The sequence below is a fragment of the Propithecus coquereli genome, unplaced genomic scaffold (assembly GCF_000956105.1).
Source record: "Propithecus coquereli isolate 6110/MARCELLA unplaced genomic scaffold, Pcoq_1.0 Scaffold14, whole genome shotgun sequence".
NCBI lineage: Eukaryota > Metazoa > Chordata > Mammalia > Primates > Indriidae > Propithecus > Propithecus coquereli.
Window position 1 is genome coordinate 4,308,930 of NW_012138302.1, and position 14,692 is coordinate 4,323,621.

At 44.9% G+C, this 14,692-nt stretch overlaps 1 protein-coding gene across 1 annotated transcript in view; it reads right to left on the reverse strand.

Annotated features, from left to right (window-relative positions):
• Positions 1–13,662, reverse strand: part of CACHD1 (cache domain containing 1) — a 210,536-nt gene extending 196,874 nt beyond the window's left edge. The window contains exon 1 of the mRNA XM_012639326.1: positions 13,405–13,662. Within this exon, the coding sequence (XP_012494780.1) occupies positions 13,405–13,662 (258 nt within the window). The remainder of the gene's footprint in view (positions 1–13,404) is intronic.
• Between the last annotated feature and the right edge of the window lie 1,030 nt (positions 13,663–14,692).

The window sequence follows — 14,692 nt, forward strand, 5'->3', positions numbered from 1 at the left end:
TGCTAGCAGGAATATAAAATGATCCAGCCACTAGGAAAAATGGCATGGCAGTTCCTCAAAAAATTAGACATAGAATTACCACATGATCTAGCAATTTCACTTCTAGGTATATACCCAAGTACATAATTTGCAAAAAGATATTTGTACACCAATGTTCACAGTCGTTGTATTCACAGTAGCCAAAAAAGGGAAGCAACCCCAGTGTCCACTGATGGATGAATGGACAAACAAAATGTCATATACACGTACAATGGAATATTAGTCGACCTTAGAAAGGAAAAAAATTCTGACACATGCTACCCACAGATGAACCTTAAAGACATTATGCTAAGTGAAATAAGTCAGTTACAAAAGGACAAACATTGTATGATTACACTCATATGAGATACCTATAGTAGCCAAATTCACAGAGACAGAAATCAGAACAGTGGTTACTGGGGCTGAGAGAGGGAGGAATGGGGCATTATTGATTAATGGGTACAGAGTTTCAGTTTGGGAAGAGGAAACTGTTCAGGAGATGGATGGTGATGATGACTGCACAATAATATGAATGTACTTAATGCCACAGAACTGTACACTTTGACCTAAATGAGTTACTGGGAAACAATTATACTTGAATTGATGAGGAATAAGAATCCAAATTTCTCACTTTGCATCACCTTTCTGCTGGCACATCATCAGCCACCTGGCTTTCTTTCGAGTTCTTAAAAGTATACCAAGGTCCTGCCTCTCTTCCCTCTGTTGGAATGCTAGGCCCTCAACCCCTCCTCTGGTTGACTTCTCTTCCTTCTGCTAACCCCTTCAAGCCCTCCCCCAATTGGCTCCTACTATTCCAGCAAGCCCCTCAACCCCTCCCATGATTGGCTCCTCCTTTCCATCACCTCCTCAGATTTCTTCCTATAGCACCCAAGCCTAGAGTTGTCACTCCCACCCACCCTCCCTCAATAAGTATTTATTGAGTGATCCTAGGTGCCAAGCACCATTCTTCAGGGATACAGCATTGAGCAATACAATGATTACCTGTGAGAGGTGAGGGAGTGACAGGGTAGAAGATAGAATAAGACAGGCAAGGGTGGGTGCCGTTTTAAAGAGGGTTGGCAAGGAAGGCTCCTTGTTCCCAAGCAAAAGGAAGAGCATACTTAAAGGGTGTGAGGCAGGGGTGTGCTTGGAGCATTTAAAGAACAGAGTATGTGCAAGGGGGAGGGGAGCTAAGAGATGAGGTCACAGAGGTAGCAGGGCCAGATCACATCCAGCTGTGAAAGCCACCATAGTTTCGGGTTTTACTCTGAGTCAGATGGGAACCTTTAGAGAGTTTTAAACAGAGAAATGACATATCTGACTTACATTTTTAAAGGATCTCCTTGGTACTCTTTCTAAAAGCCCCAAGTTTCCTTAATAACATTACTCAAAATTTACAATTTATATTTATTTATGTGATTTTTTAAATGTCTATTTCCCCTACCAGGCTACATACTCCATCAGAATAGGAGCCATGTCTCTCTCTTTTTAACTTAAACTCAAAAGCAAGCATAGCACCTGGCACATAGTATGTGCTCAATAAATACTTTTGAAAGAGGCCAGGCACAGTGGCTCATGCCTATAATCCTAGCACTCTGGAAGGCTAAAGCAGGAGGATCACTTGAGCCCACAGTTTGAGGTTGCAGTGAGCTGTGAGCTGTGATAATGCCACTACACTCCAGCCTTGGGCAACAGAGCAAGACCCTGTCTCAAAATAAACAAATAAACAAATACTTGTGAAACGAATTAACCTAAGAAATTCTAACCTCTAGGATAAAGTAGCTCCAAGTACATAATTTGCAAGTATACACACAGTTTTGTATTTTTTACATTCTTAAACGTAGCCCTATTTTCTCTAACATGAATAAATTAAATATCAGAACCAACTAATACTTAGAGTCTGCTTAGAGTCCTAATGTGCTTGATATTGTGGCAGATAGTTTCACTCATCTGAAACATTTTAAATCTTTAGTAGCAAGTAAAGGGCCAAGACATTTCAAAGTCAATCTAGGGTAAGTAAAGAAATTGACACATTAAACATAGCAGTGAAAGCTAACTTTGGAATAGTAACCATTAAAAAGTTACAAAGTCTACCATTTAAAGACTGCTGGGCAAGTTTTGTAGTCCAGACATCTTTTTGAGTCCTCATCATGTGCCACAGACAGCACGTACCAAAACTACACAGATGAGTAAGCCTGAGCTCTTTCCTGCAGGAGCTCATATTCTAATAACTTATCTCGAAGATGCTTTACTGCTTACAGCTCCTCCCACATTTATTATCTGAATGTACATACATGCAAATAATGTATTTGCCTCGTTTATGGTCATGTGAATTTACACTTATCTCCAGGGATCCCAAATTTAAAACACCACTAACAAACGTGATTGGTTCACAATCAACACACAGGCTAGTCCCCTGCCTAACAATACAGAAAGGGCAAATTTTTCCATTTCACAAGAAGGTCAGTGCATCCAACTCTGGATCAAATAGCCAAGATTGCAAAAAAAAAAAAAATCTCAGTTTTCCAGGTTTTCTCCCAAAACCACCCAGGGCAGTAATAACCTTGTGACTAACAGTCCCCTAGGGAGGAAGAAAAACCGGCAGCAAAAAGCACACAACTGGCTTTCTTCTGCAGTGGCCAAGGGCAGCTAATAAGCAGAGAAGACACTAACAAGGAGAACATGGCACCTACCTTCTTCAGCATCTCCCTCCTATCACTGGACTGCAGTGAGAGACACTGGGTTTAGAGAAAGCCAATCAATAAAGTGGATGGAATTAGGACAAAGGAGGCCAGTATCCTGGCAGAGGCACAGGGAGCAATCCAAGTGGACCAAAAAAAAAAAAATCCCATAAAGTTTCGTTTGAATTAGCAAATGATTGAGGATGGACAAGAAACCCAATAGGTCTTTCTACAACTTTAATTTCTCAGAAAAAAATGTGATGATCACAGAAAAACTTTTAAAATATTTAAATACATACACGTAGTCCACCACTAATACAGACATAAAAATATCCTCAAACCATTTATAAATACTGTACCTTTATACCAGACAGATGATATACTTCAAAATTTCTATTTCAAATATCTTTTCATGGTTATACACAGCACAGTAATTGTCAAGGGTTTATGGCATCTCTGTGATTTTTTTTTCCTATATAGAATTCTCATTTTATTTTCAAGTGACATGAAAATGTGAAGACTATTTTCAGCAGGTTAGTTATTTTATACACAGAGTCAGAGTGGACTGATGAATCTGTATTTCAATGTATTTACGTATGCATCATTAATTTCTGGCCATTCCTCTTCTGAATGAAGATTTTTTTAAAAAAGAAAGAGTGAAAAAGTTCATCATCGCATACTAGACTCAGTTTGTGTTGTTTCCTTAACATAAGCCTTATCAGCTCTGCCACAGCTGAAGTGATTCCAAATTGCTTTATGACAGACTTGGATTTTCTCCCACTAATAATTCCTCCTTCCTGCCCATGACTGGCAGGCTTCTTCCTCACCGCAGTAATGTGGGACAGCTAATTATCTACCAATCCACCTTGCTATTCCGCACTTGGCAACTTTTATCTGCACAGGACAGCTGCACTCTCTGCGTTTGAAGTAAAATGTCAGTCTCTGCTAATGCAACAAGACTTACATCACTAATGATGTCTCCACACTTTGAAGAAACAACTCAAAGCCTAATTAAAAATTCAGATTCATTCTCACTGGCTTGCCTATTTTCACTGTCCTCCACCAGGGCCTCAAAGTATCTTTTAAAATACTCTATGCAAAAATAAAATTAAAGAAAAAAAAATCCAAAGGGAAAGCAAGAAAAAAAGTGCTGTAGTCTTGGACTTTGACTGCATCTTTAAAATAACTGTTACGGTTGGAAGAGAACCAAGACATTATCATGTACAAGATAAGAATTTACTTCCCTGGCTTCTACACTACAATTACAATAAAGCATACTATTTCCAGGGGAATATAAACCATAAGCTACTTTTCAGTTGACCTACTCTGGTATTTAGGTGTTAGACCTCTTCAGACTGTAATTAACTCAGAAATCATTTGACTCTGTAAGTCTGAAGTAGAGAAAAAGTACCTTTGAACTCAGAAAAAAAAGAGGGCAAGGTAAGGAGGCATTCAAATGATATTTATTTTGTTTCATCATCAAATTAAATAAACTCTCCCAAAGTAATAATACTACTGCAATTTTCACACACAAAAAGTATGAAACGACTTCATACTCCTAATGACTAGGGAGAGAAAGGCTGGGCATGAAATCCAATTTCAAAATAGGACTTTGCCTGAAAGTTACAGGTAGAATTTTCTTTGTTGATTTGTTACTAAACAACCAAAGTCACCCCTCCGCTAAAGTTTTTTAAATATAATTTACCTTTTTAGTAAAAAAAATGACTTTGGTGGTACAGGTTCACAATGATAAACAGCTATTGACTGCTTAAATTTGCACTTAAAAATCTAACAACATTCTAATAAGTCTCAGAACTTTGTAACTTTCTTCAGTGGCTGAATACCTGACTTCTAGGTATTTAAGTAGCAACTTAAAATCTAGTCAGCTGTCAAATTAGACCATCAGCGTTTAGCCATTAACCAAGCCAAGCTTTCTTTGCAAAACAGGAATGTATACTATTAAGTTTGCTTTCCCACTTTAAAGCAATGGAGAAATGGAGCTCCCACAGTATAACAAAAGCAAAAGCCATAAGACCAAGACTTGAGTTCAAATCTACTGCTTACTACTGGTGTGATCTCCAGAGAGCCACTTCCCACTGGGCCTCAGTTTCTGTAAAATGAATTATCTGTAAAATGAGGGAGGCAGATTTGACTATCTCCCTGTTCATTCCCAGTTCTTATGGCACCCAGCGATCTGTGGATCTAAGAGGTCAGGGAGAAAAGGCATGTCCAGGGCGGGCCTGCTAAGCCTGGGTTTGCACAGCTCCTCAGGACCAAGCACAGTTGGCAGCCAGCCCATGTCTGGGCCAGAAGCAAGGGAGACCTCCTAGAAGGCCCTCCTCAAACTGGACTCAGGGAGGCAAAGCCCAAACTGGATTTGGGAGCGGGCCCTGGCAGCTAATGGCTGCTAGTCTGAGTCCTAAATCACTTTAGCCGAGTTTTCTAAGTTCTAAGCTTGCTCGAGATTCTAATTTCCTCTCCCCAGAGCAGTGTACCTCCAAATAGAAGGAATTCAGTCACAAGCAGCAGCTAGTTCCCAACTCAAGTATTGATGAGCTACTGCTGGCCACATTGAAACAGAGGGGTGAACCTATTTAAGAAGTAGACGTGCAAAGAGAGAGAAAAAGCATACTGGCCCTGTTCTTTGAGTCCTCATCTAGCTCTGCCCAGGGATCAACCCCAGACCATTCAATAGCATAGGTTAGTAGCTTCCTTTTGTGCCAGTATGAGTTGGGTGTTCTGCTACCTCCATATAACAAGTCTCGACTGACCTAAAGGATCCAAAGATCCCCCCAGCTTGACCTCTGCCTACTTCTCCAGCCTATTTGTGCCCTTTCCTAACTCTGGTTCTCTAATTCCAAACCTTAATGATCATCTTTCAATTCCTAGAGGTGCTATGCTTCCTCTCAACAAGGAGCCTTCTGGGAATTCCACCCTTTGACTAACCAGCTCCTATTCATTCTATTTTCTCAGGGAGACCTTCCAGAATCCCTCCCACCCCCAAATAGGTTGAAATCCCCGACATACTTTCTCCAACCATCTAGAACCTCCTCTTTCATAACATTCATTACATCAGAAATTAACTGAATGATATCTCACCTCTTACATTGTGCTTGGCACAAAATAAACATACTATAAATATTTGCTGAAGTAATTATGACAACAAGGAGCTCATCTTCAAGACAATCCATTCTATTAATAGAACTCTTCTGTCAGAAAGTTCTCCTCTGTATTACACAGAAATTGACTATCCCATAACCCACACACAAGCACTGGTTTTTCTTCCAGGGACCCACCTGAATAATTCTAACCCAGACTTTGTGAATTGGTGGCCTCTGGCCTGATTCAGCCTGCAGACATGTTTGGTTTGGCCCACACAGTGTTTTTCTTTTTTAATCTGAATTAGTTGCTAACATTTTAAGACACAAAAACAGATACCCAGCTTCTGAAAAACAAAGTGATATGACAACACTGGACCCACACTGCCCCTGGGCAACAATTAGAGCAGCTGAGTAGTGCCTGTACCCTTCGGCCATGGCATGTGCCCTCCAGCTGACGACATCCACACCACTCCCTGTGGACCTACACTGGGTCCACTTCATTCATTTTGTCTAACTGACCCTTGCAAACATTAGATATAGCAACCCTGGGTGTACTCTTCATCTCATGTTTTACTATTTCTTTCTATATTGTCTTGAGCTATCCAAGGAGCTTTAGCCTCCTTCATAAGACAGGAGCTCTTGGGGGAAGGCACTGGATGTCCTGTACCACACTCCTGTACTCTCCCAGCCTTCAATTCTGTAATGAGGCACCCAGTGAGCATCTGCTGATAGACTGATCAGAAGACAAATATATATTATTAGTATATAATCCAACTCTTCCTCCTCAATCCTCCCCTCTCCTCCATGTACAGCTTATCTTGCCTTGTCCTTTTCTCACTCCTGCCTCTTCTGGAAGGGGGAAAAAACAGGGGCAAGGAGCAGATGTGGTTCCTGCTGCATCAGTCAAATGCGTGTGCCCAGATATATGCTGGCCTCTAAGAAAAGGACCCTTACAGGCTCGTGGGGAAAGCCAGGCATGAAAATGAGGGCCAGATGACACGATCAGGGAGAGACCCAGAGGGGTTCCTGAAAGAAGCCTGGCATTACACCTGGAAGGCTGAAGAGTTTGCTGGGCAAAGGTATTAGCTATTCCTGAGGGTGTAGGAGACTCAGCATTGATTTTGGTTTTGTTTTTGTTTTTGTTTTGTTTTTGTTTTTTTGTTTTTGAGACAGAGTCTCACTGTGTTGGGCTAGAGTGAGTGCCGTGGCGTCAGCCTAGATCACAGCAACCTCAGACTCCTGGGCTCAAGCGATCCTTCTGCCTCGGCCTCCCAAGTAGCTGGGACTACAGGCATGCACCACCATGCCCGGCTAATTTTTTCTATATATTTTTAGTTGGCCGATTTCTTTCTTTTTTTTTTCAGTAGAGATGGGGTCTCGCTCTTGCTCAGGTTGGTTTCAAACTCCTGAGCTCAAACAATCCGCCCACCTTGGCCTCCCAGAGTGCTAGGAAGCATTGGTTTTGTACAGGCACACCATCATAAAAAAATATAAGTATACAACCTCCAAAATATTTATATCTATTTGTTAATTGCAAATTCTATATACTAGTGTACCAATATTTTATGTACATTATAAAACAAAAATATAGAAATTAAACAAAAATGCAATAAAATGTTATGGATGAAATTATGTGATGTCTGGAATTTGCTTCAAAATAATCTGGAAGGAGGGGAGGAGCAGGTGGAGGCAGAGGTAGAGATGAAACCCACCTGAGCATGAGTTAATAACTGTTTAAGCTAGGTGAGAGCTATGTGGGCACTCTTAGGCTATTTTCACTACTGTCATATATATATTTTCAAATCTTTGCAACAAAAAGTTTTAAAGTAAATAAATAACAATGAATAGCAGGTCTAGCATTTTCTTCAGAAACCCCAAAGGATGGTTTTCCACCACATCCCTGAGGTCTGTGAGCCACACCTTGGAAACCCTGGGACAGGATTGACTACATTGAAATCTGCAGGTTCTAAAGATTAGATTTTGGTTTCATTCAGGCCCAGGAGCTACATGTTTGTTGCCTTCCAGGTTCTGTGACCTGGTACTAAACAGACAGCTCCCATATTTCTATTTCTGTTTACTGACTGCTCCTATGTTAGCCTCTGTGCTAAACACTTTGTTCTTTTAATATGTTATTCCCCCCGTTAACCACATGAAGCATGAAGACACTCAAGTTCAGATTTAATAACATGCCGGAAGTTACACAGTTAATAACTGGCTGAGTCAAAATTGTTGTCCCTGTTGTCCCTTCACATTTTGAATTTTCAATAAATTTTTCCACTGGGTCCAAGCAGATTTAAAATAAATCTCTCTCCACCTAATACCAAAATTCCAGAGGTTTGCAAGGTTCCTGCCTGCTCATCCACTTAAGCTCAAGGAAGGAACTCCTCAAGCAGCAACCAGAAATAGCACCAACATGTTATAAGTGTAAAACCATCTCCCCTTCCCCTCCCCCAAGCCCTTCCAGACTCAAGTCTGATTGGCAGAAAAAACATAATAAGCACAAGGGACCAGGCCAGCTAAGACAGGCATTAGTGAGGAGGAAGTTGAGGAAGTACTAAGCACACAGGGATAGTCCATCAGAAGTCATTCAACACGCTTTTTCTCGGGCTCATTCTTAACAAGTTCAACTCAGCGTCATCTATCAATGGTCAGTTTTCTGTGCTCCAAATATTTAATTTCAGAAGAAAATAATGCAGCAGTTTTTCTACTAAGGCTTATATTATACACAGGGCATAGAATTAAACCACACTATTTGCAAATACACGTGATTTTCCCCTTAAAACATTCTATATTGAATAAGTACACATTCAAATCATTCTAAACCAGGCTGTTCCTGGTATAATGCACATGATTTAGGGAAAAATATATACCTTACCTAAACATGACTACAAATCCACCAATCAGCTTGCAGTTGTAACTGTAGAGCCACCAAGACATTTATGTCCAATAACCATAGAAACTCCAGGGTGATGGCCAAAGAAATAAGACAGGGGAACCAAATGAAAGGGCACAAGAATCAGAGCCACCCTACCATTCAGGTAGGTGTTCAAGATACACCAGCTACCCTGTCCAGTGCCACCAAAGGGAATTAGAAATGTGTGATGAACTACTGATTTGGTTACTTTTCACATTTGGGGCCTCTGCTGCTTTCAGGACTGGACTCTGTATGTGGACATGTCACTGAAAAGGCCAAGGGAGAAGTAGGTCACCACGATTTCACCAGAGGGATTTGGACAAGGCTCCTCTGTGCTCCCATTATGCCCTGTTCCTCCCTCCACCATTGCACTAGCCCACTACAGTGTAACACCTTGTGCTAATAACTGTATCATGATGCTTCTTTTTGTGTCTATTTCCATCATTAGTTGAGAGATCAAAGGCATGGACCAGGCCTTAGTCACCTTTTATTGCCAGCTTAGTCTAACAAGACCCCTCATGTAGAAGCCCCCCCAAAAGACGGTTGGATATATGTACAAGTGAATAATGCATTTGTGCATTGCTGTTGTACTGCATACAAAATGCCCTTTCACCTTTCAGCTGCAGGCACTAATATTGCTCTGTATCTTCAACCAACACCTCTGCCTCAGCTGAGCCCTTCGGTTTCTGAAGTTACTTCTGTCCTGGCTGCTGCTCTTATGTCAATTAGAGTTGAAGCTCCAGTTTTGCTTCTGGTATTTCTTCTGCCCCAACTGGAAGAAACCCCACTCTCCTCCCTCCCTTCCAGGCCCCATACAACAGCTGTCTGACCAACCTGCTGGTCTGTCTGCCAAGTTCACAGTGAGTGTGCCCAGCCTAGCAGAGCTGTGTTTGAGCTAACATCAAGGCGGGCACACTGGCCATGTGCCAGGCCCTTGCTGTTAGGAAGCCTGTATTGTCATATAATGTTAAATGGGCCTTATAAGTGCCTGGTGAAATGGCTCCCAGAGCCAGATATGCCTTCTAACAAGCAGGCATTGTTACTTAACTGCTTTACCTGTGCAATCCTCACTTACCTCCTGTTCCAGAATATAAACTCCTTAAGGGGCTGTACTGGAATACCTCCTCATAACCTCCCTGAACACCTAGCATAGAGTTCTGTGCTCAGTAAGCTTTCGATAATTATCTCTCCATTTAAGAACAACCACATCCGTCACCATTTCTCAGCCCCAGCTTAACATTAACAGGTGCCTTCACATACACTATTTCCATTCATCCACAAAGCAAATTTCTAGGAAGAATCCTCCTCCTCAATTTTACAGATAAAATCACCCAACTTGCAAGTGGCAGAGCTAGAATTCAGGTCTCCAGATATCCAATGTGGAGTTCTTTCCACTCCACAATGCTGCTTGATAAAAACTTGTTGCATGAATTGAATAAACAGAAACAAGTCTCCCTGGTCACAGCTACTTACTGCTCCCAGACCTCAACATTGATGGCTTCACTCTGCCAGACCCCTGAGGAGACGATGATTAGGTTTTTGACTTTTGCCCATGATGTATGATGTCTACTGCCAGGGGGGCAGCATTCAGTGGCAGCTTTCCCAGGGCACTGGCAAAATTGGTTGGTGCAACTCATTTAAAGATTTTTTTTTTTAATTTCGTCATTATAAAGGAACAACAAAAAAATCATGAGTAGGCAGCCTTCATTAGAAAATTTTTCCAAGAAAATCTTTATGATAGACTGCTTTTCAAACTGTCTTCTCTAGCAGCAAGCACAAAAACCAGTCATGGGAAACGATAGGGCTGAAAGAAGGCTTGGGTTTTGTTTTTGTAAAATTACCCCTCGCAACCTCTTGTGAGTAGTGTGTGCTGCCATTTGAAATGCTGCAAAACAACAGGCCTATTTTGAGGGCTACTTTGCAATTTCTCAAAATTAAAAACTGTCTTTGGAGAATTTCAGCAGAAGCAACATAAAAGTCTAAAAATTGGCTTTTTACACCTAAACAGACCTACAGAAAATTTCTCATCAAGTGAGATGCTGTCCTGAAAGGCCACAAAATTTCAATGTTGTGCTTGAAATGCCAAGGTCAAATGAAAGGAGTCAATCTCTTAAGCAAGGGAAGGCACTTCTTCCCTGCGGAGACACAACCTCAACCTACCCCCACCCCTCACCATCTTCATATGCAAGCCTGACCTGATCCAGCTCACCTTAGCATCCATGAGGCTATCTACCTCTGAACAACAGATTAGCTCTACGTCTGTAAAACCCAACATTCCGCAAGGGAGTACACTTCATAATTTACACTTTAGGTAACTAAACCCACATAAACTTCAGGCCCATTGAACAAATCCCAAAGGTTTACAGAGAAGAAGATGAGGCTCAATATCTTTGTTTTAAAGGCCAGAAATCTAACGTGCATTTTATTTATTACCAGTATTTCCCCCGGCAGTCTAACTAAATTAAAGAGACTTTCTCTAATTTTACCAGATAGAGGCAAGTGGCAGATCAATATACAGCTCAAGAAGAGGAATTTAAATACAGTATTGCGGCTCCTTTCAAAAAAGAGAGAGAGAAAGAGAGGGAGAGAAGCCACTTCACGTTTTGCCAGACAAAACCCTGTCCACAGGAGGTCTGTTTCCACAAAGAGGTTGCAAAGGTGTTAGAAAGAGGCCAGTTGGGAGGAGATAAAGGGCCATTTGGGCACAAACCCCCCACCGATCAGAGCTTTTTTCTGAAGTGTCTCCTTTTCAACCGGGAAGTCTTTTAAAACTACATTTGCTTAGGATCCTACCTAAATGACAATGTGTTGGGATCCAATTTCACCTTTTGTCAAGGACTGGGTGAGAAACAGTAAAATGGCTGTCAGTATCTTAGAAAAAGCAAGTCCTTAGCTTACATGGGGAAGAGGGAAAAAAAAACCCCTAAGATTCTTTGTCCAGCCCTAGTGATGAGGTGAAGGTGACAAATGCCTACTAATCCTACAACCACAGTCCAAAACCGCAATATATTAAATCTCCTTTATTAAAAGAGGTGCCTCTATGCAAAAATACAATTCTGTTTGTGTTGTGAATTGAAACATTCACCACTAAAAAAAAAAATCCTAGTTTTCCATCTCCTCCAAAAGTCACTTCACTCCTAAGAACTCAGCAATAATCAGAAATGCACATGGAAAAAAATTATAACTGACTCTGAATCTGAAAGATCTGCAAGGAAAGGGAGAGTTAAATGATGTATCTTAAAAGCTTATCTATTATTATGCAAATGAAGAAAATCTGACTCCACGGCACTTCAAGTCTGAGTGTCTGCAAATAAATGTAAAATTCTCTTTCAAGCAAACCATCTACTTCTCAATCTCACCTCACCCTTAAAAAAAAAAAAAATCCCAATCGTCTTTTTCTAGAGTGAAAAATGCATGTGGAACTTGCTTTAGGAAAATTTTTATCCTCTTGGGAGGAGACTGGGGGGGGGAATAAGGTTTAAAAAAAAAAAGACGTCGGAAACCTGAATGCCAAAGTGGCTCAAACACCTCTCCCGGTGGGAGGTAGAAGGAGTGGTCACAGTAGGATGGAATCAGAAACCTATACCAAGAACACATTCCTGGAAACTTCGCTCTTTCGAAGACCACATTCATCACCACGACTGTTGTTACAATATAGAAGAGAATGGTGTTATTTTACGTAAGAACGTTATAGCAAGGGTTTCAGACTCGGAGTGTCATCTCAGTCTCTCCCAATCGAGTGGCCTTTTCAGCCAAGTAGATTAAAATAACGGCGGGATAGAATCTCCAGGTGGTTGCTGTTTAGCAATTTTTACTACCATTGATTATTAGTAGCATCATCAGGATTCCTTAACAGCCGCGGACAATTTTTCTGTAAGCAACCTCCTCCTTCCCCTCCTGGGGTGGACCGACAGTGTGAACAATCTGGAGAAGTGGGAACCTTACTCACTTCGCTGTTCTCCTCACCCCAAAAAGGCACATACAAAACAAAAATCATACAACGGGCAGCACGCAACCCACAACAGGAAAAGCGGAAAAGCAACAAAAAGAGTCCCCCACCAGGACTACATTCGGGAAGGTACCCGGAATCTACCAGGCCGGCCCCTCCCCCAATGCACCCGGGCCGCTCTCCGCTGGGACCCAGGTGGCCTTGGAGCAGCTGCATACGCCGCGGTGCCTTCCCTCCCGGCACCCATCGGCCGGGTAGTGAGGGACACGAGGACGTGATCAAGGAGGTGCGGTGGGAGCCTCGGAAAATCGTCCGAGCCAGGCGAGGCTGGTTGCCCCGGGATGGGGACACAAAGAGGGAAGGGGAGTTTGCAGCGGTGGCGGGGTGAAAACAATTCTACTGGGGAAGTGTGTGCAAATTAGGGAAGGAAGTCCGAGGAAACCGAAGAATCCTTCCTAGATAAAGCAGCTGGTGCTCAGAAGAGGGGGGCTGTGCTGGGGAAAGTGGGTTCCGTGCAGAGGGCAAGGGATTCTGCAGAGGAAAAGGGGGGCGGAAGAGGAGTTGGTGCGTTGTCAGGGCGTCTGTGCAGAGGACTGAGGGGTCCGGCAGGAAGGGGGTATCTGTGCATGCAAGAGGAACCGATGCAGAGTCAAGGGGACCTATACCGGGCAATGGGACCTGGCTCTGCGCAGATAAGGTAGGATGCCTGGCAAGTTCGGGGACACGAAGAGGGCCACTTACCTGCATGGTGACGACCCCCAGCTCCTCGGCTGCCAGCCTCCGCATCTGGCTCGCCAGCACTTGCGCCTCGTCCAGGATGGAGAAGTCGGCGTCGGCCATGGCGCCCAGGAGCCAGCATGCGACCAGGCAGAGCAGCCAGAGGGGCGGCCGCCGCGCCCCGGCCCCGGCCCCGGCCCCGGCCCAGCCAGGCGAGCCCGGACAGCGGCGGGTCAGGGCGGCCGCCCCCGCCGTCTCCTCTTCCTCCGGCTGCCGGGCCATGCCGGCTCGCCCCACTCCCCGCCGACCGGCTCCAGGCGCGGGGAAGCGGGGAGGGAGCGGTGGGAGCTGCGCCCAGGGCCCGCTCGGCGCACCCCGCAAAACTTTCTTCCTCTTCTGCAGACTCGTCTCCGCGCCGCGGTGGCGGCGGCTCCCAAACTTAGGGGGCGCCCGGCTACAGCGCGGGAGCGCGGGCGGCCACCATCGCCCGGCTCGGCGGCGGGCGGGAGAGGAAGCGGCGGCGCGAGCGGTCCCCGGGAGCCCGGCCCCGCGGTGCCGCGGGCGTCCCCGAGAGCCGCGGTGCCGCAGGCCGGGCTGCGCGGGCCGCGGGCGGACAGTCGGAGCCGCGAGCCGCGCGGCCGTGGCTTCCCCCGAGTCCGGGCGCAGCGAGGCGGCGGCGGCGAGGGCGGGCGGCGGCAGCCGGGGAGCAGGCGCGGCGACCGGGCTGCGAGGCTGGGGCAGCCACCCGAGCGCAGAGGGAAAGGGTAGGTTTAAAAAAACACACAACTGAAAGAAAGAAAGAAAGCGGCGGGGGAAAGGGAGGTGTCTGGTGCCACCACGCTGCGCTCCGGCTCCGTGCACTTCCCGGCGCGGCCGCCGCCGCTGCTGCGGTGATTTATGGAGGCAGCGAGAGAGGCGGGGAAATGCCCCGGTCGCCCCTCCTCTCTTTCCCTCGCGCCCGCCTCAGAACCGGCCCCCGAGTCGCCGGGCCCGGAGACCAGACTCTCTTCTGGGGTACCAGCCCGGCCGCGGGAAGGGAGCCACTGGGACCTTGTGGCGGGACAGCGACCCACCCCAGCTCCCACCGCCTCCGCCCACGCGAGGGATCCGGGGTCCCACCCGTTCCTGGTTCCACCCAGCGAAAGTCCCTTTAAGTTCCAGGACGCTGGCTTTCTGCCTGGCAGTGATTGGGGAAGGAGGCGACTGCCATTTGTGCGTCCACTCCCTTTCCTCAGTGTTAATGATCACCACAGCCAGCCCGCGTCCGGGCAACAGATTTCCTTTTGCAACCAACCAGCTACTGTGTGCCCGG